Genomic DNA, 24,805 nt, shown 5'->3' on the forward strand with positions numbered 1-24,805 from the left:
TAGATGTGTCAGGTAACTCCCATGGCTCCTGTGACATCCTCAGGTCCTGTCTCCTGTTAGGAGGAGAGGGCTTTCAAAGATGCTTACCTACAGGCTCTGGTGTGTATCCATCTGCATTGAGAGGCCCAAGGTGTCTCTGGAAAAGAAACAGGGATAAAGTGGATAAAGGAGCCAGGGGAAACTGCTTCAGTTTGAAATGGGAGAGGAGAGGGATGGGGAGCCTCTGCAGCCCAACAAAGCCCCAGCTGGGGATTCCCTCTAAAAGGCCCTGAGGTAGGCACAAGGGATTGGAGTGGTATTGAGCAGACTTCTCTTCCAGTCCAGGCTGGCAAGTACCCCCACTGCAGCTGTACAGCAGGAATCAGAGCCTGGGGGTATTCAGTGCCATGGAGCCAGAATGCAGCATCACCCTCCAGTAACCCAGCCTGTGGTCTGTGCAGGGTGAGGTGCTGAGGGCTCTGTGTTTACCTGAGCAGTGAGGGCCACACACACAGGGCAGAATTTTGCTCTCTGCCCCCTCTACTTTCCCCATCCCAAAGTGATAAGTCTCTTGCAGCAGTGGGGTCATCCCAGCCAAGTCTCTGCAGTTTGCTTTGAGACAAGGAGCGAAGGGAAGCCTGGAAGCAGCTCAGCTTGCAGCCGGCACACCTGCCTGCCTGAAGAGTGGCCCCTGTGAGCACGTACAGACACTGTATACAGCCACTGTCCCAAAAGCAGACAGCAACAAAGCGGTATGGTACACATTTGTCCAGCACAGCTTTGAACACCAGCCCTGCTTGCAGCAGATTCGCCACGACATGGGAGCCCACCGCAGATTGTGAAAGCTCTCTGAGAAGATGGGTGAATGCTCAGGCCTTTATTTAGCCTCTGCTGGGCTCCGGGATGGGCTGCTCATATAGCCCAAACTAGCTGATTTCAACACCGCTCGGCACTCGGAGCGGTGACTGAGCGCAGACATACCCCAAGGCCAGGGACGCAGAGGGAGCACAAAGACCTGGCTGGTGGCCAGTGGCCAGCAGCAAGGCTGAGTGTTCCCAGAATCCAACCACGTCTTCCTTGCTCCTGCCTGGCAAGGAGGGCAGGGGGGAGAGGGCTCCCCAAGGACAGGCCCACATGTTGCAAGGAGCACAGTATGAATGGAAACCATTTTCAGCTCTAACAGTAGCTGTGCCCAGCTATTCCTCATCCCCATCCAAGCTGGAAAGGGGACAACATTGCAGCTGGGCTTAATGTATTCCATTTGAGTTACTGAGTTTTAGAGAAGAGCGGAGTTTGATCAGCAAGCTTGAAATGCAGTAACATTAAACCACTGAGGTACCAATAAAACAGACCCTCCCCAAAACTTACGCTCATGGAGGGGTGGGTTGGTGGAACCGGTGCTGCAGATGCTGTGAATCAGGAGAGAGAAGTTGTTATTAAGTCTGCCTATGCCCCAAGCAGGATCAGAGCTTCAGTCCTTGAAGGACTGGGCGGATGCCTGTGTCTGATTCTCCCCCGCCAAAGGACGTTTCCACAGCTTCAGCAAAAAAAAGTGTGGAAACGTGCCTGGATGTGGGTGTTATTCCCAGACCAGCCCTCAGGGCAGGTGCAGGCCCACTGGAGCACCCTACAGTCTCCATTGGTCCCAGAGCAGGGACTGACTGAACTGTAGCCCAGACCTCCCTGCCCAGGAGAGCGAGGGTCCCATGGGCAGGCTCTGAAGTGATGTTTGTGACACTTGGACTAGGACAAAGTGACCCATGGTTTTGAATGCTCAGCTCAAAAGACCCACCAGGAGCCAGACTTGCAGGACATGTTGTTTCCTGCTGCCTAAAAAGCAGGTCATTTTTCAGAAGCTGTCTGTTTGGCACCAGAAGTCCCTAATCCATTTGGAGCACTGATTCCCCCATCTGCTCCTGTCTTTGGGCCACCCTAGACCAGGCCTGGACAGTGGCCACTTTCAGCAGACAACATGATGTGAGAGTTGTCCAGTTTGCCAGAGGAGCAGAGACCTCACCATTCTCTTACCACCAAGGTCTGAGCAAGGTTGGACACAGTAAAGGAAACTTGGGCTAGCGCAGCTCAGACTTAGTGATAAACCACGCTTAGTGGTAAACCGAGGCCAGGGATGACACTGAGAGATGTCAGCTCACCTGGCATGTTGGGGTTGGGGCAGGCTTCCCTCAGGTAGAAAATCAGCCCATCTGGTTTAAGTTTTAGGTACTCCACCAACTGGGAAAAGAATGGGAGGAAAAAGATTATTATGAGGAGAAAATCATCTCTTTTTTTTTGCAGGCAATTTGTGTGGCTTATGGTAATGATTTCTCTCAGATTTATGTCAGACAGGGACTAAACTATTTCTTTGTCTCCTCTCCTATCTGTGCACTCAGGGATCTCCTAGAGTAAGCGCTTGCATACCTGGATATCTGCCAGAACTGGGAAGAACTAGGGAAGTTAGATAAGGACTGAAGAAAGACAAAAGGAAAATCACCAGTAGCAGAGCTGGCTAGGGCATTTTCAGTGTAATGTTATTGTTGTTCCAGCCAGAAAGGTTTTTAAGTCATGTTGTGTTTGATAAAGCCTGAGAGAAACCTTTTGCTTTCCCAGAGGAACCCCAGGGTTAGCTCTTTGGATCCCGGGCAGTTTTTCAGTGCAGCAACTGCTAGTTCAAGCACAGTGGGGACTTGACTCTGGCTGGAGACGACCAGACCAGCCCCTGGCCACTGGACCACAAGGGAGACAAGGCTTTCTCTTCCCCTCCTGTCTGTCTCAGATTTCATCTGCAGTTGGGAGCCTGGCACGGTTCTGTTGCCATAAAATGCCCCAAAGTCTTTGTTTTCAATCAAATTCAGAGTGAAAACAGTCCTGGGAATTTGGAAAATTCAGCAAAACAGAGTTACTGATCCCCAGACAGCCCTGCCCAGGAGGAAGCACTGGTATCCGTTCCCTGGAGAAGGTCCGAGGTGTGAGCTGGGCTCTGGGGGGGGGGGCATGCGACTCCCCAGGAGTGCCAAGAGTTGCTGGACCATATGTCACATTCCCTAAAAACCCTGCCTCACCCTCATGAGGACTGCTGGGGCATTACAGCCATCTCCAATTCCCAAAGCCCCTGACTCTCAGGGGTGATAGGATGTGTGTCCTGGCACTTGGATCTTCAGTCATGTAAAGATTTTGGCAGCTGGCTCAAGACTTCTGGCCTGCCGTCTTCTTCGCACAGAAGTCAGTTGCCTGGACCATAAAGTGGCAATCTGCACGCAACAGTTTTGCTGATCCAGAAGCAGTGTGGGGGACAGGAGGGACAGCCCGGGGTGAGCAATCTTATCGGGGCTTGCTGCAGGCAGAGGTCCGAGGTGCGCACTGTGACTGAACGCGTGATGTTTGCTGATGGGGTGCAAGTGTAACTAATATAACCATCTCAAGTACCCTGGCTTAAAGCTAGAAATGAAAAGCACTGATTGTCTGGACTCCTTGGAGAGGCACCAGACCAGCATAAGGCATGAAGGCAGTGGTAAAGCTAGCACTATTTCAGAGCTGCTGTGATAGCCCAGACTTAGATCTACTTAGCTAGGAGTGCACAGAAATGAATGCAATAAGGTGAGCTCATAGACAGCCAGACCCAGGGAATGTAAGGGTTTTCTGGAAGGGGCTACAACCACCCATGTACGGTCTTAAAGCCTTTAAAGCTCCACATGGCCTTTCCTGCCCCTCAAGGTATGGGCAGCTATAACAAGGGAAAAGTGCCTTTGCTTTATTAGGACACCAGTGGTCAGCATCCCACAGTACAGTACCTGCCAGAGCGTGTCGAACTTGGTCCCCTCGGGGATGGAGTACTTGCCGGACTTGTCCTGATCTATCCGATAGTGATACACTGTTTTGCCATAGACAAGGGAGAGGGCGTAGGCACTGTTTTCCTTCCTTTCTCTCAGCCTGGTAGGAAGCAGAACTATTAAAAACAACTCCAGGTTTTGCACTACAAATTATTGTGGCTGCAGCGGTGGTAGGTCACTGGGTGGGCACTTGGAAAGGTGTGCCTGCATCCCACTTTTGGAATTGCCACCTTCCCGACACCTCTCTGCAGAGGCTGAAGAGGGACCCTTCACGTTCAGTCTCTTGCCCCTCTTCTCTACCCTCTCCAGCTAATTCTTTCTTTCCCTAACTCATTCAGGAGATAATTAAATTAAGGGCTGTCTCACCTCAGCAGAGATGCAGAGCAAATGCTTTCTCCTGTATTTTATCAGCCATACATTGTCTATGTGTCAGTGTTAAATGTCTTCACCCACTGAACCCTTTATCTCATACCATCTGGTGCATTAACAAGCATACTTCATAGAGATATCTAAACATGAGAAACAAATAAAGCTCAGGACTGGCTCTTCATGGAGGCCAGACACTGGACAATAACAGGTCCGGGGTGTCAGAAGCTGTCTTTGAAAGATCTGTAACCACAGTCTGACCACATTCAGCTAAACCTCCTCTCAGGCACTTCATGGAAACAAATAGCTACAGGGTAGTGGAGGTGGGGAAATGGTAAAAAGTACAGGGAATGCAGCATGTGCCAGGGTTTTGCATACGCACAGGAATTTCCCATCAGGTTGTGCCCCTGAGTAGAGCCTCCGTTCAGCTTCATCCCGGGCGATGCTGCCATGGTACCAGGGCATCCTCTCATGGGCTGTGGTGGCGATGAGCTTCTCCACCTGTGGAGCCTGGCTTATGATGGCTTGTTCGAGTGCATCCCCCTGGAAAAGAGTGAGAAATGAGACCTCATGCCACTCTGCTGCATTGTTGCATGGTTCAGCACAGTTTATTTTGCACCCTTTTGGGCAGATGGCACAGGAAACTTGGAAGGTCTTGTAATTGAAGTGCCTGTGGCCTTAATCATGCCTATAGGAATAGTGAGTTGAATTCTGTTCTGCTGCAGAGCAGAATTCCTTGCTTATCTAAATTGGTCCCATCCCTCGAATCCAGCTGAAGTCCGTTGCTGGTGAGGGAAGAGAGAACTCATCATACTCGTATGGGGTGTCTTTCAGCCTTGCATTCCTAGGAGACCAGGACCTCTTTCCGGTGCTTCTGCCTTCCTGGGTGCTCACTGTCCCCAGACACTACAACCTGTAAAGAGCAGTGCAGTCTGGAAATCAGGGTTAGGAATTAGGAGACCCTAAATTAATTTTACTGGCCCCACACTTCTTATAAACAACTGTAGTTTTTCGTTTGCCAGTAGGTGGCAATGTCCTTTGTGTTATCTACCAGTGTACACAGATCAGCTTCATGGAGAAACCCTATAGAATACCTCATTCTGTCAAGCACCTTTGGTCTAAAATAGGCCAAATTTAGAGATCTTTTGTAGAAAGGCCCCATAAGGAGAATGCCTGAGCCATCTTTCTGCAAGGACTTGTAAGTGTCTGAGTAGCCACTGTCAAGATGACAGCAGGTAGAAGGAAATTAATTACGTGGCTGCCAGCGTGACCATTTACAGAGTTTTGCCTTACACATATATTATATATATTCCAGTCTGCAATAAAATGCAGTAACATGTCTGTAGCTATTTTAAAATTTAAATAACAGACCTGATCCAGTACCCAGTACCTCAGTCTGGTATAGGCATATTCTCCTGAACAGGCAAAACCTCTGCTGACTTCAAACAGCGAGGAAAACCAGAGCAAGAATTTAAGTCTGGTTTCATTACATCTTCAGCACATTGTTATGGAGGCACAGGCACCTCACGCAGTGAGCATTGGTCTAACTTCAGCAAGCGTCCCATGTGCTGCAGAGGAGCAAATGGCACATGAGAAATGCTTGCAAAGTGGGCAATGACCTCTAATGCCCTGCAGAGCAGGCGCAACATCAGCTGTTCAGAGGAAGAGTGTGAAGGCTTGGGAAGGTGTTTAGATCTGTTTCTGAAGAAGAAACCGGAAAAGAGAGATTTAAGACTGCTCTTAGTGCCAGCAGCCTGGGAAGAGAAGGACCTTGCTTTACCATGCTGTAAGAGGGAGATGACAGCGACAGAGGAGGTCAGGGCAGCAAGCTGCAGTAAGCCCCTGGGGAGCACTCCTTGCACAGTCCCCCACCACCTTTGGCAATGGCCATTACCTCTAGTTTCCATGTCTGCCGGACATATTCGCGCACCATATTGTCCCTCATGCTGTCGAAGACACCAGGCTGGGGGTCCACACCACAGGGGCGGTTGCAGGGCTTGCGGAGGGTGCAGCAGAGCCCATCGGCATCCTTGGAGTAAAATTCACAGAGTTCCTCTGGCCCACAGTGCGCTTTGCCCCCAGCAATGGCGTAGGTACCGTTCATCTGGCGCTCAATGGCGTAATGGTAAAACTGCAGGTTGCAGACCATGGAGAGGACATACCCCCCCAGACTGCGCAGGCATTGCCGCAGCAGGAACAGGCCATCCGACATCCCCGCCAGCTTGAGGTACTCCTCTGCTTCTGACCTGGCAATGCTGCCGTAGTAAAAGGGCAGGTGAGCAGCAGCATCTGGCATCTCTGTGCGCTTACCGGGACTGCTTGGGTTGGCTCACGTGCTGCTGGTTCTCGATCTGGAAGAGAGAAGCAAAATTCTTCACTGACACATAATTTTGCAAAAAGGTTCAATTGGAATTCAGACTCATCTGTCTATAGGTTCTTCAGCCCTCACCTATCTGTATGGTCATTTCAATCATTGCATGGAGAGTAGCGGTGCCTTCATATCCCCAGCCAGAGAATACCACAATGATTCCCCTATCCTGCCCTGAGTGGAGCTAGAAAGCGTAAGTAAAAATCCACCTGACCTTCATTTAAAGATTTCAAGCAATAGAGAATGCACCAAATCCTACAGTGAATAGTTCCAACAGTTAATTACCTTCACTATTAAAAATGTGCTTCTTACACACATCCCGAAGTTTTTAGCTTTGATTTCCTACCATTTTCTCTCCAGCCCTGTTCACAATAAAAGGAAATTCTTTTGCCTCTCTGAATAAATTAGTTTTGCCATGAGGGTCTATAAGGCCAAAATCTTAAATGCAATGAGATTAAAACGCAAGATGGATATTAAATGTCTAAGAAACATTTAGATACACAATTGCACTAAACACAGCAAAAGGAGATAAAGATAAACCCAAGTGCTTCTGGGCAGATATTAACCATCTGTTGACAGGAACAAGAAGAAACCTTCCTCTAGTTGTCTCTTGAAAAATTTACGGATTTTTTCCCACGATACCTGACTCCGGCTGGTTTCTGAATTTGGCTGATACTCTGATCCCATTTGACAGTTCCTATTTCTACATTGTGCACATGCTCCAGAGAAAGCGTGAGCTCAGATGTGGCCAGCCATCACTGCAAAGTGAGTTTAATCCCACTGTCTCTGTTGAGCTGCAATGTGCAAGCGTTACTGGAGCCCCCTGTTCAGAACAGCCTAAAACCAGAAACAAACCTACCACCGTGCTGCTGCAGCACCAGCTCGCAGTGGGTATCCAGTGAGAAATGGCACTTTGTTGACTGAGTCACTGCAGAGCCCCTTCTGCCAAAGAGCTATAGGCCTTGTATCAAATCATCTAAAATCCCACCCACAAAAAGAAGCCAATTTCCGGTGATTAATGGAAACAGTATCATATTCAAAGGGTCTCATTTGTTCGCTAGAGCCTCATCTTTGATTTTGTAATTGCGCAGATGCTGACCCCAAAAACATCAGAGTATTTGTCTCCATCTGCATTTCCCACAAATGCGTCACTCGCATTCAGAGTAAAGAAAACACTGGGTCTTTGGCTAGCGCGCTGGGTATTTGCCCTGATTCTTCCCAACAGAACTCTCATTTCTGAACATGATGGGATAAGTCGCTGACCGACGGGGTGGGCCCACTGTGCTATTCCAGAAGCGGCCTCTGCTCTCAGGCAGTGGCTAGAGCTGTGCCTGGGCTGGTGGTCAGCCCTGCTCCGTCTCAGCCAGCCTGCTTCAGCCCACTCAGCAGCACAGTGACATGGCTGCCCTCTGGAGCTGGGAAAGGGTTGGCTGGATACATGCTCTGTATCGGCAGGAACAGGGGTCAGGAGGAAACTGCTCAGGAGAAACTGTTCTGCTGTGTGCACCCTGCTCTGTTCAGCCTAAAACAGCAAAGACCCACAGGGAGCTGGATTTATGGCAACCAGAGTCTTCTCTACCTATTTGGTTGTTGTCTTCATTAAGCCCAGAAATGGCCCTGATGTGAACAGGAAGGGAGAGCAGGCTCCGTTGAGGAGGCGTTTTAGCCGAGGCAGGAAACCACAACAGGAAGCCGTCAGTGGCGTTTGCAGCTCCGGTGCGGGACTAGCATAAACCGTATCAGGCGTAGCACAAATAAGCCTGAGATGTGAAGACCCTTTCATCAAATTCATCAAATGAAGCAAAGTGGGGTCTTGGCAGACCTGCCAGTCCTGGATACAGAAGGCAAATGAAAACACCCTGTAGCTCAAACCCTAACTGGAATCAGTGCTTGGAACCAAAGCAAACGTCCTAATCCCTTGATGCCTCCAGGCATCAAAGCAGCCCAAACACTGGACAGGCGTATCCCTCAGGTTCAGCTCCTGAGACAAGATGACTGCCAGGTCTTCCTGACCTCAGCGTGGTCCCAGGGGAGGGCAGGCCCCAGGAAGGTGGGTTGAAGGATGTAGAGAGCGAGGATTGCAGCTCTTCATTTTAACTGCAGAGTCAGGTTCGTGAGTCACATTCACAAGTCAAGGAGGCAGAAGCGCTGAGTAGGCAGTGGAATTTTGATGGCCTTCTTCATGTGCTGCTAATTTCCACTAGCAACCTGGGATAAATAGTGATTAGGTACAAGGACGCTACACCCAAACATGCTGATTCCCTTTTTTGGAAAGTCCAGGACCAGAACATCACAGCAAATGGAACAAGTTTGACAATTGTTCAGGCAGGTGAAAATGAGATGGCAGAAGCCATTGATCACCATCAAGCTCACACAAAGTTTCCAGCTGCCTACACAGGCGGCTCTGTAATAAACAGACTGCTTTTCCTCTCCAAGCACAGGGCTGTGAATCAAGAAAGCCTCACAGAGATATGAGAGTGAACCCAGGGATCAGAGGTTGGTTCAGGCTATGCCACCCATTTCATACAAGCCTTGCTGCCACAAATGAACCCTATTAGAAAATCACCCTTATTAGAAAAAACTTCTAAGTCTCCAGCCATGAGGGAAAGCCAACCCCTGAAGTCTGAGAGCAGATTTGAACAGGATGATTTATAGCCCCTCTAAAGCTCTTGCTTTTAAAAAGTTTGTCCTACCACCCTGGCTCTTTCTATTGCCCATACACCAGCCCAGGGTCTTCTGGGCATAGCTAAGCTCCTCTTCCAAAGTACAGGTCTGTTCCTTAGCACTGCCTCTGGGTGGACCTGAGCAACCCTGATACAACCTCAACAGACCTGCACAAACCTCATACAACTTTGTTTTCCCATGTTGTAAAATGCAGACAAAAATGAGAACCGATTTCAGGGACTGCTTTTGTGAACATAACAAACTAGTGCCTGGAAGAAGCTGTGCAATAGACTCTCCACCACTATTCATTCCAAGTAATAGGGCCTGATTTTTCCAGCACCTGCTTAATCTCTGTCCCTTGGGCTGCAGCAGTCCAGGTGCTGGATGTTCCTGTTGGCTTCAGGCATACTTCCCAGGTTAGAAACAGCACTCAGGGAGAACAGCCATAAAATCAGGGCTCCTGTGATAATGGCCACGTTTGCCAGTTGGCGTTACGATGTGAAGATGCACTGAAAAAGCAACACCCACGTAAAAAGTAGTCGGATCTGTGCATCAAGACACACAGGAAAGCCAAGCAGGAAGCTATTGAGATGTCAGTCAATCAGATCTATATATAGCTGGCCACTTGCCTTTACTTAGATCAGACAAGAACTGTCAGGAACTGGTTTGATTTTATAATTTCTCAGAACAGCAGAACCACTTTGTGTGAATCCGGAGCCAATCCCTGAGAGCAGCGGGGTGCTCTGATGAAATCAGAGGAGGCACTGGCAAACTTTAGCATCCTGTTAGGACCGTATTTGCCGTATCATTGTCCTGGCAGCAATAATCCCTTCTAACACAACCCTGGGTGGCTGGGTCAGCCTTGGGTAGAGGAGGGACATATCTGGGGGAGACCAGAGAGGGCTGGAGGATGGGAACTATGTGATGGGGAACCAGTCTGGATGGGTATAAAGGGTGTCGGGGGGTGGGTGTGTGCTTTGGAGGTGGTGGTGGGAGCTACTGCTGGCGTTTGTGTTGGCGATGTGGGGAGGGGTGTTTTTAACAATTCTCTAAAAGGCGTTTAATTGGGGAAGGGGGAGAGGTAGCTAAAAGTAAGATCTGCCATGGTAAATGTGGTATGGCTGAAAGGTGAGGTCAGCCTGTCTGATGGGGGCTGGGGTCTCTGAGCTCCTCTACGGGTCTCTTCTCTTGCCCCCCCCCCCCAGGGCTGGGGTTGTTGGGGGTGGGAGGGTCTGAACTGTGGCACAGGCGGCTGGGTGGATTGCTGACGGGCAGGGGGAACAGCCCAGCCTTAAGGGCTTGCTTGCCCTGCAGGCAGGAGCACTGCATGGGTGAAGGCAGCTGGGTGGGTGTGGGGCATGAGTTCTGACCCGAGCTCCGAACTGGCCTGTGCTGCCTCATCGCCTCCTCATGTGAATTCGCCTCTTTGACCACCTCATGGGAAAGAAAGATGCTTCTCATGGTGCCTTGCCTACACCCACCTGCAGTTAATGCAAGAATAAATGTGCTTTCTTACAGTGCTGTTTGCAGCCCCTTTTCAGTGCTTTAGGGGAGCACTGAGTAAAGGTTTGTACCCAAGATTATCTCAACCCTCCTGTTTACTGAGCTCTCCAGGAGTGCTGCAGGAGCTCTGCTGGTCCCCATGGAGGGGCAGCTGGCGTTAGGAGTTGGGCTGAGCCTGACAAGCAGAGGCTGTGGCACAGCAAAGGTGTAGGCAGGGTTTAGAGGTGGGAGCAGAGTATGAGGTGAACAGAGGGATGGCAGAAAGCAGAGTGAGTCTCAAGCAGCAGCTGCTTCCCTCTGTACCTGCAGAGTTGATGGGCATGTACAGGGATGTTCTGGCTTCCTCGGGGCTGCAGAGGAGCAGCAGTTCCCCATCCTTTCTGCTGGATTCCCTTCTGTTGTTTCTGATTTGATCTGAGAACTAGATTTACAGTGGAGAGCCTGGTTGAAGATGTGAAGAGCTGAAAAGTGTCTGCAGTGTACAAGTTCCCTTTCCAAGTCATTCTTCTCGGGAGTAGTGGGTACCATGCAAGAGGGTGAACTGAAGAGCTGATTCCTGGAGCTCAGGATTCATTAAATCTTAAATAACAAAAGACTTGAAATAACTTCGATTCAACTTGAAATGCTTCTTAGTTCAAAGAAAAACCTGAAAAACTTAACTTTGGATAGGCCTGACTACATTCTTCTAATTGTTCTTGACTAATGTTTAATTTTTATTTATGCACTCCATGGCAGCTCTTCCCAAGATTTCCTCATGAGCACTGACGTTCCTGGCTATAACTGCTTTCCTAACCTCCCTGCTGACTACTCATTAAAACCTCAGCTGCTCAACCATTTATTAACACTTGAACTATGTGTGAGTGGGAGTTTATGAAAGTGTGAGCCCATTTATGTTTGTACCCATAAACAGGGTGCCTTCTGCTTGCATGTGAAGATAATAATCTTTTCTATGTCTCAGTGAGTATTACTGACTCAGTCCTGCCTGAAATGGTTGTGTTTACAGAAACTACACAGAAAAACCTGCCTGATTTCCACTAAGGACCTTGTCTGCTCTTGCTGTCCTCGAAGCAAGCAGGTAAGTCCAAAGTGCCCCTCCACTGCCTGTGGATCCCAGGCCAGGTGCAGAAATGTTTCATATACCTCCTGCCCCTTTGAAGTAGAACATGGGAGCCATTTGGCCCCAGAGACAGTCCACACTCCTTTTTGGAAGGAAAAATGTTAAATTCTACAGCAACACTTGCAAGGCCCACGGAGGGACTTGGTGCTTCTGTGATGTACTTGGTGTGAAGGCTCCTAACAGTGACAGGACTGTACCAGTCACAGGCTTTGAGAAAAGCTGATACCGTGGAGATCAGTATCTCTCTTCCCCCTTCTAAATCCTTGGCCAGAGACCTAGTGTGACCCCGTCACAGTATTACTGGAGATCAAAAATGAATAGAGGGGATGGTTCTGCTCAAATGCTTGTGGCCTTGGTCTCGTGGTACATGTATGCTAGAAGCAGCCAGTGCTGACCCAGTGGCAGGGCTCATGGGTGACTGGTTTTCTGTGCCTCCTTCCACCCAGGATCCAAGTTAGGTGGACTGCCTTGGGTCCCCTCAGCTCTGTTAAAACATTTATTCCCACGAGCCAGTGCTCTTGCAGTTAGTGTTTGAGGGGTCAATGCATGAGCATGCTGCTCACAGGCCTTTCTGCAGAGCCAGCCTGACACTCGTATCTGTGCCCAGAGGCTCAGAAGTTGCCATGGGTCACCTCTGCTCCCATCTTGCAGCTCTCAGATCATTCCTGCTTGCTGCTCTGTTTCAACTTGGACACTCTGAACCTGCCCGAGCCGGCAAGGGTGCTCATCCTTCTCCAAAAGGGAGAAACAGTGCAACAGAGCGTGGAAAATTGATGACATGCTTGTTTGGTGCAGTCAGATGGCAATAAAGGCCTGAGCTCATTCATATCCTGCTGGGGACTTGTTTTCCTTCTGTGGTTATTTGTCAAATGCTAATGAGCGGAAGCAATTTGCTCCTCTAGCTTTGAGAGAAGGAGACAGGGAGGGGGCTGGGGAGGGAGAAGGCCACCTGCATGGGGCCTGGTGGGTATAGCTATCTGCCTGTTTTTGTTCAAGCTGTTGTTTTAACGGCTGGGATTGCCTTGTTCCCAGAAAGCAGTTTGCTGGTGTTACCCTGCTTCCTCTGGGTTTTTCACTGATGCTTGTGAGCCTGCAATGCAGCTGCTTCATGGGTAGTATGAGGCAGGCCTTGGTGCCTCCCCGCAGGAGACTGGGGCAGATATTTCTGCAGTGCCATAGCAAGGAAGTCAAACAGGCAGAGTGCAGTCCCCTGAGCCAAAGTACAGTGAGAATATTGCAGTAGGAAGTACCAATGGGTCTCTGAACATGCAGATGGTGCGTTACTACTTATGGATAATTGTTGTATGCATGAACATGTTTCTTATTTACATGTGGTCATGCCCATGGTGTATCACATGCTCCTTCTAGCAGAGTTCACGTGCCTCTTACTAAAACCTTGTTGCCTGGTTGTACTCTGTTTGGGGAGTGTGGGTGGAAAGACACAACTAAGCACGTGGGTGTCTGTGTGCTGCTCAGCACCCAAGGAGTACAGCACAGAGCAATGCAAATGGCTGCTCCTAGTCTGCTTTGCACTGGGTGGTCACTGGCCACTGAGCTACCTTGAGTTCTGCCACCAACTATAGGAGTTTTGGTTAAATACTTGACTCTTTCCATAAAGAAAAGGGTATTGGTTCTTCATCTAGTGCTTATCTTTCATGAAACGATCCCTGAGCAAGTGTTTATCCTAGGTAGAAGCCTGGCAGACCCTGATAAATCAGAATGTAAAGAACCATATTTTTCCTTAAATGCTGCAATGAGGGGCACACAAAATTTAACTGAATGTGGTTCTTTGTTTAAACTCAAGCTGACATTAATATTTCAGGAACATCTGGTGATGCAGACAGGCACAAGTACCCTGACCCCTCTGTCCTGCACAGAGGAGAGGAGAGCTTTGCCATAGGCTTCAGTGGCTGGGTTAGTGCAGGAACAGAAACCTGAGTTTGGGTGCCACACACAGCTACCCTTGGAGCTGCCCTGCTACTCCTTTGTAGTAGTATCTTGTCACAAGCTGAATGTCCCTGGCAAGCAGCTTCCCTCTCTGGGCAGCTTGGAATAGGTGGGGGCTGGGGTCCCTGAGCAGGGTGATACTGCTGTGTGATGGGGCAAAGCAAAGTCACTGGGTTGTCCTAAGGCAGCTTGTGCTCATCTGTTGCATGTGGATTTCATTTGGAAGGCTGTGAAAACACCCTGCTGATCCTTTGTAGAACCACTGAAAACACTCCTGGCTCCAGACCCATTGATCCTGAACAGCTTTTAATTAGGGTCTACCATACGTAGTTAAACACAGTACATGCAGCTTCCTGCCTGGTATTCCCTAGTGCTCTTGTGGTCTGATAACTCAGCTATGGGTCATTGTGTCTAAAAAAAATGATGTCAAGTTGTTTGTCCTGGGGATGAATGAGCACAGAGCTTGTCCCTGCCACCAAGGTGGAGCTGGTGTTGACAACTAACCAGGGAGAAGAGTCAGTACTCCAGCAGGATCCTCTGTGTTTTGGGTCTAGCAGATGATTTCATGGAGCCAAGGACAGAAAACTGCAGTGACTTATGCATAAGTTGGAGGAGAAAGGCTCTGTTTTTTTGCTTGCTTCTACCTGGCCTCCCTGCATTACCTTGTGAAGGGCTTTTGCTTAAATAATGACACAACATCATGGGCCTAGAGATTGACTCCTGCCAGTACAGAGCATTTGGGGAGTGGCAAGCTGCAGGAATATTAAATGAGGTATTTATGTGAGAGATTGGTGGTGAGCCTGTGGCTTGAGTCCACTCCTTGGCACTACTACGGCCAACACAGCCCTCAGCAGGGTGCGGTAAAGGTGACACCAAGGGCTTTGAGGAGCATTGGTGTGAGAGCACTGGCTGTGATGCATCTTACTGGAAATCACTTTATTGTGTCCTGCACTGCCTTGGGTCCTTCTGATGGTGCTCAGTGGGTACCTTCTCTGGAAGGACCGAAACCTGCTGAGCAGGTGCAATGCTGCTCTGAATAATGTGGCTGCCTCACCTCTGCCACCCTCCCTGCTCCATGTGGTGAAGTGGCTGACAACTCTGTTTCCAACCACAAAATGAGGGTGTTTTTGTTACATAAACATCAGCATTTATGCTTTGCCTTTGCCATTTAAAAATAAATGTAACAGCTGAGCTTAAAATTTAGCAGCATTTATTTTTTGCATTGCCTAGAGACTCCCTGGAAGATAACAGCCACTGTCTGCATGGCACAGGAGTGCTCAGTCTTTTTGTCCTCAAAAGCCCAGGAAGAAGAAAATACAGGGGAGGAGGAGAGGCAAATTGAGGACAGGAGGACTGTTGTGTGCACAGTTGCAATCAAGTCAGGTGTAGAGCTCCAAAATCTCGTTCCTTGGCTCCTGGTGTACGGGGCTCTGCAGCCACTGGGCTATGATGCCTTCCTGATGGGGCGCTGACTTTTTTGTACTGTACTTGGTAGGGTGCTGGGTTATCAGGTCTACTGGTGGGGAGGCAAGCTGTCTGGAGGTAACATTGGGGGGCTCACCCACCTGCTGGCCAACCTTCAGTTAAGAGTTCCTCTTAAATGCTTCATATGAGTTAAAACCCGATTCGGTTAAAATACATTGCATCTCAGGTGTAGGCTAGTGCCGACCTGCTGGTCGGGTTTCAGTCCTTTTATCATTCTGCCTTAATTTAATCTGGAGAGGAAACAGTTACTGTGTCTCTGTCAGTAAAATCTCCCCACTGAGCATAGACTCTCCTCTGCTTTGGTCATTGGGCTGTTTCATATGGTAGATACTGTCAGACATTGATTGGTCTGTCCAAAACTGCCTGGCTTCTCCTCTGTCTACTATACAAGATGTATTTTTAAGGTATTCTCACTCTGGACAATATCGTTATGCAGATGTGGCACTTCATAAGTGTATTCTTGTTTATAGTCCTTCTCTGAAGCCACCCCTGGAGCTCCGCAAGTCCCTCTTGGAGAGGAGGAGGATGGGGACAGGGAAGCAGGCCGTTGTCATTCAAGCCAGTACTGAGCTAGGTCATACTTGTGCTGTGTCGGTGCCATGTGTTGATCACCTGGGCTTTGGCCCAGACAAAGGCTTCCATGTGCCCTGAGCCGCCCCAAAACTGTACACAGCCACTGGATAGGGGGTTCTGCTTGGGGGCATGTCGGGTGTATGTTACGGCTCACCCCTACAGAGCCAGCATTGCTGCAGTGGCTCTCCAAACATCTCTGAAGCAGATGTTAGAGATGGTTCATCCTCACCTCCCAGTGCAGCTACCCCCAATATGGGACACAGCAGCTTTTGTGCTCTGCAGTGATGGCACAGGAGTGCCTGAAACAGGGAGACAACCTTTTCTAGCACTGCTAGAGGGGATTTAGGCAGGCAGAGTATAAATATCCAACTCAGAAGTTGGCTGAGACACCAAAGCAACTTCTCTGCGCTTGCAGAAGTGCCATGGGCTCTAATGGTCTTGAGTCACAGGGTTTCTCAATCTCACTTTGAAAGCCCAGGCAAAGGGGGCTAGCAGCAGATCCAAACACGACAAAATGAATGTGTTGGGCATCTGATGTTTGCCACCAGCACTGCAGCCATAGCACTGCTTTTATGAACAGACTATTACTGTAAGTAGAGTGGGTGAAAGCTGCTGCCAGGTGGGGAAGAGGCTGGCAGAGCACTGGGTGCACTCATTACATCTCAGACATATGAAGATGAGTTTTGTTTACATGGAACAGACCAAAACAGTTCTTGCAGTTTAAAAAATAAAAAAAATAAAATTAATACCACCTGTATGGTTCAGTACCAGTGGCAAACATGATCCCAGCACCTTGGTGCTATTGAGATCGCTTATTTCAGTAGGTGATTTGATACTAGAAGTATTTGATACTAGAAGTGTTTGAAACCTTGCAAGTTCAGGAGAGAGCAATGAAAGCAATGAAGGGCCTGACTGGACTGATTAACAAGTACAGCTCTTAGGGATGGAGTATGCACATTAGAGTGACGGGAAAATTTGAGAGCAAGGTAGAAGTATCTAAAAAGCATGATCATCTTTCAGAGAGGAAAAGCTGGTTTAGATGTGCCAATAAGATGATATGGGGATGAAGGAGAAGATATTAATCAGTGGAAAGTAAGTCTGGTTATCAAGAAACATTTCCTAACAAGAAGATTCATCAGGATGTGGAACGGGGGAAATGGTGGGAGTCCCACTGGTAGTCACTTAACACTGGATCAGAAAATGTACTGTAGGGAACAATCCTCAACAGGCAGGAAGAAACTGGGATGAGCTAATAGGACTTTCCCATATCTTAAGTTCTGCAATTCTGAGTTCCATTAGGGAAAATAATACTTTCAATTTCTTTCTCTGGCCAATGTAATTTCCAGTTCAGCCAATGTTCTGTGGAAAACTAAAAAACACTGAATGCAGAAGCGTTTTGCTTCCGTTGTTGACATTTTTTGTGGTCTTTTGTTGAACAGCAGTGTCTGAAATGAGAATGAAGTCCTCTACTTGCTCGCAGACTAGGGTTACATGCACAGCAGTAAATATTCTCTGGCACATTTTTATAATGTGGCTCAGTGATCAGCTACGTGATGACTAAGGTGAAAAAATAGCTCATTCTCCATGGTCTGGTAAGTTCTTAGCTTTTGTCCTTTCTATACTGTCAACAGGAGGTTCAATTAATCAATGTCTACCAGTGCTCAGTCTGCTCTTACACTGGCAAAATGCACCACCTCCCTTAACTTTTCCACCAAGCAAAACTAACTTTGAACTAACCTTGCAGCTGAACATCCTGTTGCAAGCACCCATCCTCTTTTCCCTCTTGGATGCAAGACACTAAAATGAGCAGCAGAGGGTTAATGCTGTCTTACAGAAAACCTTCTGGTCACTTAGCTTCTGCTTCACCCTCCTGCAACCTTCCCTTGTCAGCTGGATGTGCGGGATGCCAATAACCCATCAAAACAAATTCTCCAAGGAGAACAGTGTGGTCTGAGGAACGGGGTTTTGTGCTGCAGAGCCCTCTGGGCTACTGGATTGCATCCAGCCATGGTGGGACAGGCTGGATGTTCCCACCTGGCCGTTGTTTGGGCACTGCTAGCAGAATTGTTGTTGCTCTTGCAGCCCGGTTCATAGCGGGTGTGTCTCAGCAGCAACAATTAGTTGCAAATAGGCTTTTCTTCAGCACTCTCAGCAGAGACTGAGTGGAAATCCTTCCAGGTCCCAGGGAAGCTAGGGCACTGGCAGCTGTGCAGGGCATGTCGTGCCCTGCGTGGGCCCAGTTGAGTTCCCAGAAGTGCCCCGTACTGTTTAACCCTGGCCTTGTAACGTGATTTTGGAGAGATGCTGGCACCACTGAACACCCCTGAAAATTTTGCCTCTGCCTCTGGCACGTATTGCCACATTTTGCTGTGGCTGTAGGGCTTTTCTCTAGACTATTGTCTCTTCCTGCATCAAAATTATGTTCCTCGGGGCAGTATTTGCTGGCTCCTTTCCCAGCTCAGCCACAGCACTGGAGTCTGTGCTGAGTATCCCTCTGCACAGTTTGACTCTGGCAGGACCCTTGCCGATACCCCTCGGTCTTTTATCACTTGACATGACAATGGCCACAGGACCTTGAACATCTGATGTAGGATTTAGGGAGGACGCTTCTTCCATTGGTTTGTAGAAATGTGCATAGTCTCACACTCCTCCCTAGAGCTGTATTAACTTAATAAAATAAGGCTCTAGTTGTCATATAATGTTTATCCTGGGTACTCCTACCTCTGCCGCCTTAGCTCTGGGCGTGAAAGATTATAATCTCTTCAGATAAGAAATGAGGGGCAAACCGTATGTGTATGTCTTCACAAGTAATCTTCAGGATCTGCACAAACATCTGATGGGAAAAGGGTCGTGATTTTCACTCAAAAAACCCCAAACCAACCAACCAACCAACCAAAAGATAACAACAACAAAAATAACCCCAACTTGTTAACTTTCCATCTGCCCTGCAGATCTCAACTTTCTAGATTCCAGTGTGATCTGCTCCAGAGCCACACACTGGGAGTTTTCTACTGAGATGGAGAAGAGGCAGGTAGGAGCAGGATAACAGATGGGCAGGAAAAAACTGAATAATCTATTCTTTACTGGCCCAACCTATCATAACTTTGTTACTTAATAGGCTTCTGCTAAGGGATTATTTAGAAGATTTTCAGAAGTACAAATAAGTTGTTTTTTAAAAAGACTTTAAGGGTTTAAAATACTCAGCTGGCTTCAGTCTCCTGTTCTTTTTGGCCAAATGCGGTTGTGTTAGGCATCTCAGATGCAGAAGGACTTTATCCAAGCTTTGAGCTCGGGATTTGCATGAATGACTGATAGATGATGGGTCTGGTATCTCTTCCAGCTTTGTCTCTCTCATATGCTTTTCTGTCCAGTTAATTGTTGACAGGCAGAAACAACTCTAAATGCTTGGGGAGAGTGATTTTTTGGGGGCAAATCCTCATAAAATAAGGTTTGAGGCTATGTTTGCTAATATTATCCAGGTGCTTGAGTACTCATAGTTAGTGGATAATGTAACCCCAGAAACGGCAGCTCGGTTGTTTTGCTGCTCAGTCGTTTCTGCTTTGCAGTTTTGCAGCTCATCCCAGTGCTGCCTGACCCAGGGCCCTTCCAGCAGCCCTGGGCAGAATCCAGCATGCCCCATCGACTCCATCCTGCTGCAGCACTAGTGGAGATCTGAGCAGCCCTGCTAATGCTCCCAGCAGATGAACTGGAAGGCTCAATGTTCTGCTTCAGGCTTTTAACTCTTGCGAAAGAGGATTTTCTCAGTATGTGTCCAGGAAGGCTTTAAAATTGCTCGTCTGCTTTGTAACCTTGCTGCGCTTCAGTGCTCTCAGCTGGAAAACCTGGCAGGTAGTGAGTGATTCTCCTAAGAGCCGGGACTGTTCCCTGTCCCTTCAAAGGCTTTACCCCAGGTTTTGTCCAGGGCGAGGAGAACTTTGGTCCTTGAAAATGTGCTGATGGTGACTGTGCTCTGCACCCATGTGCCACCTTTCAATTCTTCTCTATTTCTAGGCAGCTGAGGGATGGCATTAATGATCCCTCTCCTGTAGATAAAGAGGTTGAGGGAGGCAGAAGAGCTCTTGCCACAGTAATGCTGTGGGCTGGAGTTCTCCCAAGTAACATGCTTGCTTTCGTATTATGCTGCCTATCACAGTAAGCACATTGCATCTCTAGATGATCTAGGATGGGCCTTGGAAAAATAGTCAGTTTGTCATCTTTATGCATGCTTTATTATGGCCAATGAGGCTCAGAACTGAAGTTTCTTGTGCTGTTTTAAAATCCTGTGAAATTTTCAGAAAAATACAGCATTATCTGAAGCCTCTTACCCCCTTTATTGTGCCAGACTCCTAAATCTGTTTGAGTTATTAACTCGCTGCAACAATTGTGTGTTGTGTTGTCTTGTCCCCTCAGGGGCACCCAGGAGATGAAGTGATTGCTTTCTGATGTACTTTAGGATCATTCAGAATAAAAAGAGCTATGTGTATGACCCAAGATACAAGAGACAGGTCTTGCCTAAAGTTTCAACCTCTATAGCATTCATACTGTGTGGCTTATGTGCCTCTGTCCCTGCTAAAGTAATTCTGTTATCAGCTGAGAAAGTTTATAAACCCTCCTGCCAGCCCTTCAGGTCCAGATTAGCTACGCAGTTGCTAAGAGCTTCTGTCCTGTGAGCATGTTTTTTTGCATGCTCAGGAGTAGTGTCCCAAGTACTGGGTTGCTGCAAAGGATCCCTGTGTTCTGATGCACCTGCAGAAGGTCCTGGGTGATTTGGCTGCCTCAGCTCATGCGGGGTCTGGCTAATGGCACAGAGAAGTGTTTAGTAGCTGTGGCTGCCTTTTAGTGCCTATTGCCTGCAAATACCCTGCATTAGTATTGCACTGGGTGACTGCAGCCAGATGTTTCCAGTCCCTAAGCCAGCTCTGATATTTCTGCACGGTGAACATAGTGCAGAGGTAGGCATTGATCAGCGGAATTGCAGAAAATTAGGCACCTTGATCCTGTTAGAAGCCACAGGCTGTTACGCAGGCTGGCTTAAGAGGCTTCAGTCCTCTGTGACTGATGAAACTAAGTCTTTGGCTAAGCTGCCCTGGTATGAACTGGGAGACGATGGCAATTAGCAACACTTCCTTTCAACAGTCAGAAGCAGTTTGATGTCATGCTTCACCAGGGTCTTCTGAAAATGCTCTGTTAGGTGATGAATTTAAGGTCCCCACGCTTGCTCTTCGGCACGTGCTACTCACTAAAGTAGCCACAGGGAAGTGGGAGATAGTTCTTGTATTGCCAAGGGCATGTTTAACATCCCAGGAAATATCTTCCCAGCCCTGTAGAAAAGGGCCCAAGCAGTGGTAAACTACACTGTGTCTAATTAGAGCCAAGGGCACTGCACTGGCAGACCTGGCAGCTCGTGGCTTTAAGGTTATACACTAGGCAAATAAAGTAGAAAGACAGCTCAGAGCCTAACAGTCATCTGCAACTCGACAGCAAAGTTTATTGAGCATCAGTTGTTCTGTTTGGAGTTTTAAAAGACAAAAGATTAATCTGAGCTGGAAATCTAATCTGCAACAAAGAGGGAAGTTCTGCAAGATCCAGCTAAGCTTCCAAAACTTCAGGTGTAAAATGTTGTCCTGATGGTTAGCGACAGTCTTCATCAGAGTGGGAGCGCAAACTTTGCCTTATCGCTGTTGTTCAGGATTTCTTTGAACACCATTTCAAAGCAGAGTGAGACTATTCCTTTACTGGTGTAATGAGGATTAAACTTCAGACTGCACAGTCTTACAGGGTGGTCGTAGGAAATTGCTGAAGAGGAAATTCTGAAGAGGAAAATTAATACAGCTGGAGGCAGGGGAAGCTAAAGACTTGGACTTCACCAGCTCTGCTCTCCTTGCAAAAGCTTATTAGCTCTGAAGAGTAGTACATGTTTGCATGTGACCAGCATGCATTTGGGCAAAGCGTGTGACTTGCAGGTGGTAGTGGAAGTTTGCATTCACAATCAGTCATTTCCTATGTGAAAAGGTCTGTTCTGAGTGTTGAAATGCTCCACTAACAGGCAGCTTGCTACCTCTTATTTTCCAAGTATAAAACAAGCATAGAGAAATAGTGGGCTAGGTCTGCACAGGGCTTTTTGTTTATTTTAAATAATAATGGCAAAGGCTTTTTCTTCCAATTATTTGAATAGGATTTAGGGAAGTAGAGTTAGCTAAGACCTTAGTTCATGCTTCATCCTTACTACCTCTTTACTCTGTTTGCTAGCTCTGTATGGAGTTTGTAGAAAGCTGCCTATGTTCTCCATGGCCCCTGGTATCTGTCTTATGTTCTGGGCTCTCTCCAGCCTGGCCCTGGTCTCTGCTGTACCCATTCAACTCCATACCCAGCAGGGCCTTTCTTGGCACCTCTGGGGGATATTTCAAGACTAAGTAAGCACATTCAGTGATCAAAGCTGTGTTTAAAAATGCATATTCCTGCACTGGTGAGGAAAGGACTAAACAAGTATTATACTTTAATTCCTAACCTAGTCTGTTTGATGTAGCCCATCTAATGCTACCGTATGAGTTAGTAGAGATTCCTGAAAAAGCAAGTGGTAAACAAAGGCGGGGTGGGGGGGGTGGGGGGGGCATTAAATTGCTTGGTAACTGCTATCTGCACTTTTGTGTATTTCCAACCCTCCAGATTAATTTTCTGCATTGCCCCTTGATAATGCCTGCCCTAGCTGCTTCATGTATCTTTCTGTTCCCAGTCATGTTACTCAACTCAGACCCACACAATTGTTAGAGGTGAAAAAAATCCTCTCAGTGGCATCCTTTGCCATTGGTATCTCTGCTTTTGTGCTGCTGGTCCTACCTGTTCAGGGTTTTGTGTGAGTCAAAGCTTGTCTTAACTGGCACATCTGTTGTCCTTTCTGACCACAATGGCCCTCTCAGACTTCTTCTGCTCAAGCCAAGTTTTACGTAGCTGGTTGAGTGGGCTTAGATCATGTACAGTGCCTGGTGTTTCAAAGGTTTTCTGCTCTTCATGAGGCTGGTTGCCTTACAGGGCAGTACAGAGACTGTGGCATAATCCTTTCTATCTGAGAGTTCTCAGGAAACACTCTTTTTGGTTAAGGTCTTAATGGGAATTAACTTTTTAAAGTCCTTAAACGCACACATGCATATATGTGTGGATTCTAAACACTGCTGTGGCATCATCCATGTTTCTTTAGGAAATCCTATTCCTGAGAGCATCAACAAGCTTTTCAGACACTTGGGCACCTTCTCTTCTCATGAGGAAAAAGCATGATGAAAGGTTGAAAATACAAAAAATCGTAAATATATCAAAAAGTATAACCTTGTAGATCAGTTTGTTCATCCCCCTGCCAGTGAAGGAGCCTTCTGCCTGATCCCTTCTCCAGTCCCCTCTCCAGTTCTGCCCATGTGATGGGTTTTCCTTGAGTCCCTGCAGCGTTTATTCCACAGTCTAGTAGATCTGCCCGTTAGGAAATGTTTTCTGAGGTTTAATCTCAACTTTCCTTTGTTCTAGTTTATTCCGTAACACCGTGGACTGTGCTTGAATCGATGGGACTTGGAACTGTGCCTGTTTTCACAGAAAAGTGCAAGAGCAATAACAGACGAGGTGACAAAAAAATTAAAGGAAGTAAATGTGAGTTTGCCAGAGGCCTCTGTTTTTGAGGATACTTGCTGTTGTATTTGTCTGTAGGAAACCTCTGAAGTCCTTCTCAAGTATTTGGAGCACATTGGAGCAGGTGCCAGGTATCCTAAGTCTTCCCACATTGCCACTGAGGCTCGCAGGCAGTTTAAAGAGAAACTTCCAAAGGAGACAAGTTTTGATGTCATGTCCAGAGGTACAGGGAAGAGAATGGTTGGCCCTGAATATTGGACTACAAGCCATCACTTCAGCATCTTCTGACCTATCTAAATCCTGCCTAACTTCAAAAAGAATATGTAGCCCTCTTTTTTTTTTTCCTAAATCAATGGAGTAATCAGTAGAAAAACTAGAGGAGTCGCACGATGAATTAATCTGGGCCTATTAACACCAACATTTCACAGGATCTCCCCTCCTGCCACTAAACCCCCAATGCTACTGGGGTGTGCAGAAATGTACGAGACAAGAAACAAAGCAGCCATGTCATGTAACAGCTACCGAAGATACCGACAGCAAAAGAAGTGCCTCTTACCTGGTTTGCAGATGGGCGGGATGTCTTGTCGGGGCTTCGTTAAAGCAATTTTAAAGAAAGGAAAGGAAAGAAGAGGGAAAATGTTCTTTGGTGAGTGAGGAATGTCTTGATTTTGGAAGACGAGGGGAACAGGCCACACCATCCAGTAAGCTGTCTGGCATTCACTAACCTCCGTTTGCTCGTTTCTTTGAAATGTGACCTATTTCCTTGTTGCACAGGAAAGGAAAGAAGAGAAAATAAAAGCTGTGTAGCTCTGAAGACTGAAAGAGCTCCGAGACCTTCTCAGTGCCAGGGCATGGGTCTTCTGTGGAAGAAAACAAATGAGAAGAAGGTGGTGAAGAGCTGTCATTTAAACAAACATGTTGGAGGAAGACATTGCCTGGAGAGCAAAGCTCTGTTCTTGCCCATTGAACAGTTGTTCATGGGGAAGCGAGCCTTTTTGCATGAGTATCTCTGCCATGCCAGGGTCTGTCCTGTGGAAGTCACAAGGGGATAAGGAGAGCTTAGTTTCTTTGGATTTTCTACATCCAGGCCAGAGGCTACTGAGAAAGGCTTTCTGTGTAGGGCTGCTTCAGAGTTGTGGTTTGTGATGGTCAAGACCTAGGATCAGTAACACAAGAAACCTCTCTTGGCCTATTTTTCCTGCCCTGCTTTCTGATTAGCTCTTTGTAGTGCCAAAATGGCCATAACACTAACAGCTGGGCTGGGAACCATCCAACTCCAGTCCTACCAAATGGTGCTTATTTTTGGCACGGTTTTCAGCTGCTCCTCAAGGGCATGTCTCCCTTTCCAGAAGGGAAAAGTTTCCA

The 24,805-nt window shown here is 47.7% G+C and overlaps 1 protein-coding gene across 1 annotated transcript in view; it reads right to left on the minus strand.

The window, feature by feature from the left end:
- Positions 1-24,356, minus strand: part of ZAP70 (zeta chain of T cell receptor associated protein kinase 70) — a 29,863-nt gene extending 5,507 nt beyond the window's left edge. Inside the window, exons 1-7 of the mRNA XM_069788353.1 lie at positions 23,997-24,356; positions 6,067-6,523; positions 4,555-4,715; positions 3,768-3,906; positions 2,133-2,211; positions 1,348-1,388; positions 88-136 (exon numbers count right to left, since the gene is read on the minus strand). Of these exons, the coding sequence (XP_069644454.1) occupies positions 88-136; positions 1,348-1,388; positions 2,133-2,211; positions 3,768-3,906; positions 4,555-4,715; positions 6,067-6,468 (871 nt within the window). The 5' untranslated portion in view covers positions 6,469-6,523; positions 23,997-24,356. The remainder of the gene's footprint in view (positions 1-87; positions 137-1,347; positions 1,389-2,132; positions 2,212-3,767; positions 3,907-4,554; positions 4,716-6,066; positions 6,524-23,996) is intronic.
- Positions 24,357-24,805: the final 449 nt, after the last annotated feature.

The sequence above is a fragment of the Haliaeetus albicilla genome, chromosome 8 (assembly GCF_947461875.1).
Source record: "Haliaeetus albicilla chromosome 8, bHalAlb1.1, whole genome shotgun sequence".
NCBI classification, from domain to species: Eukaryota; Metazoa; Chordata; class Aves; order Accipitriformes; family Accipitridae; genus Haliaeetus; species Haliaeetus albicilla.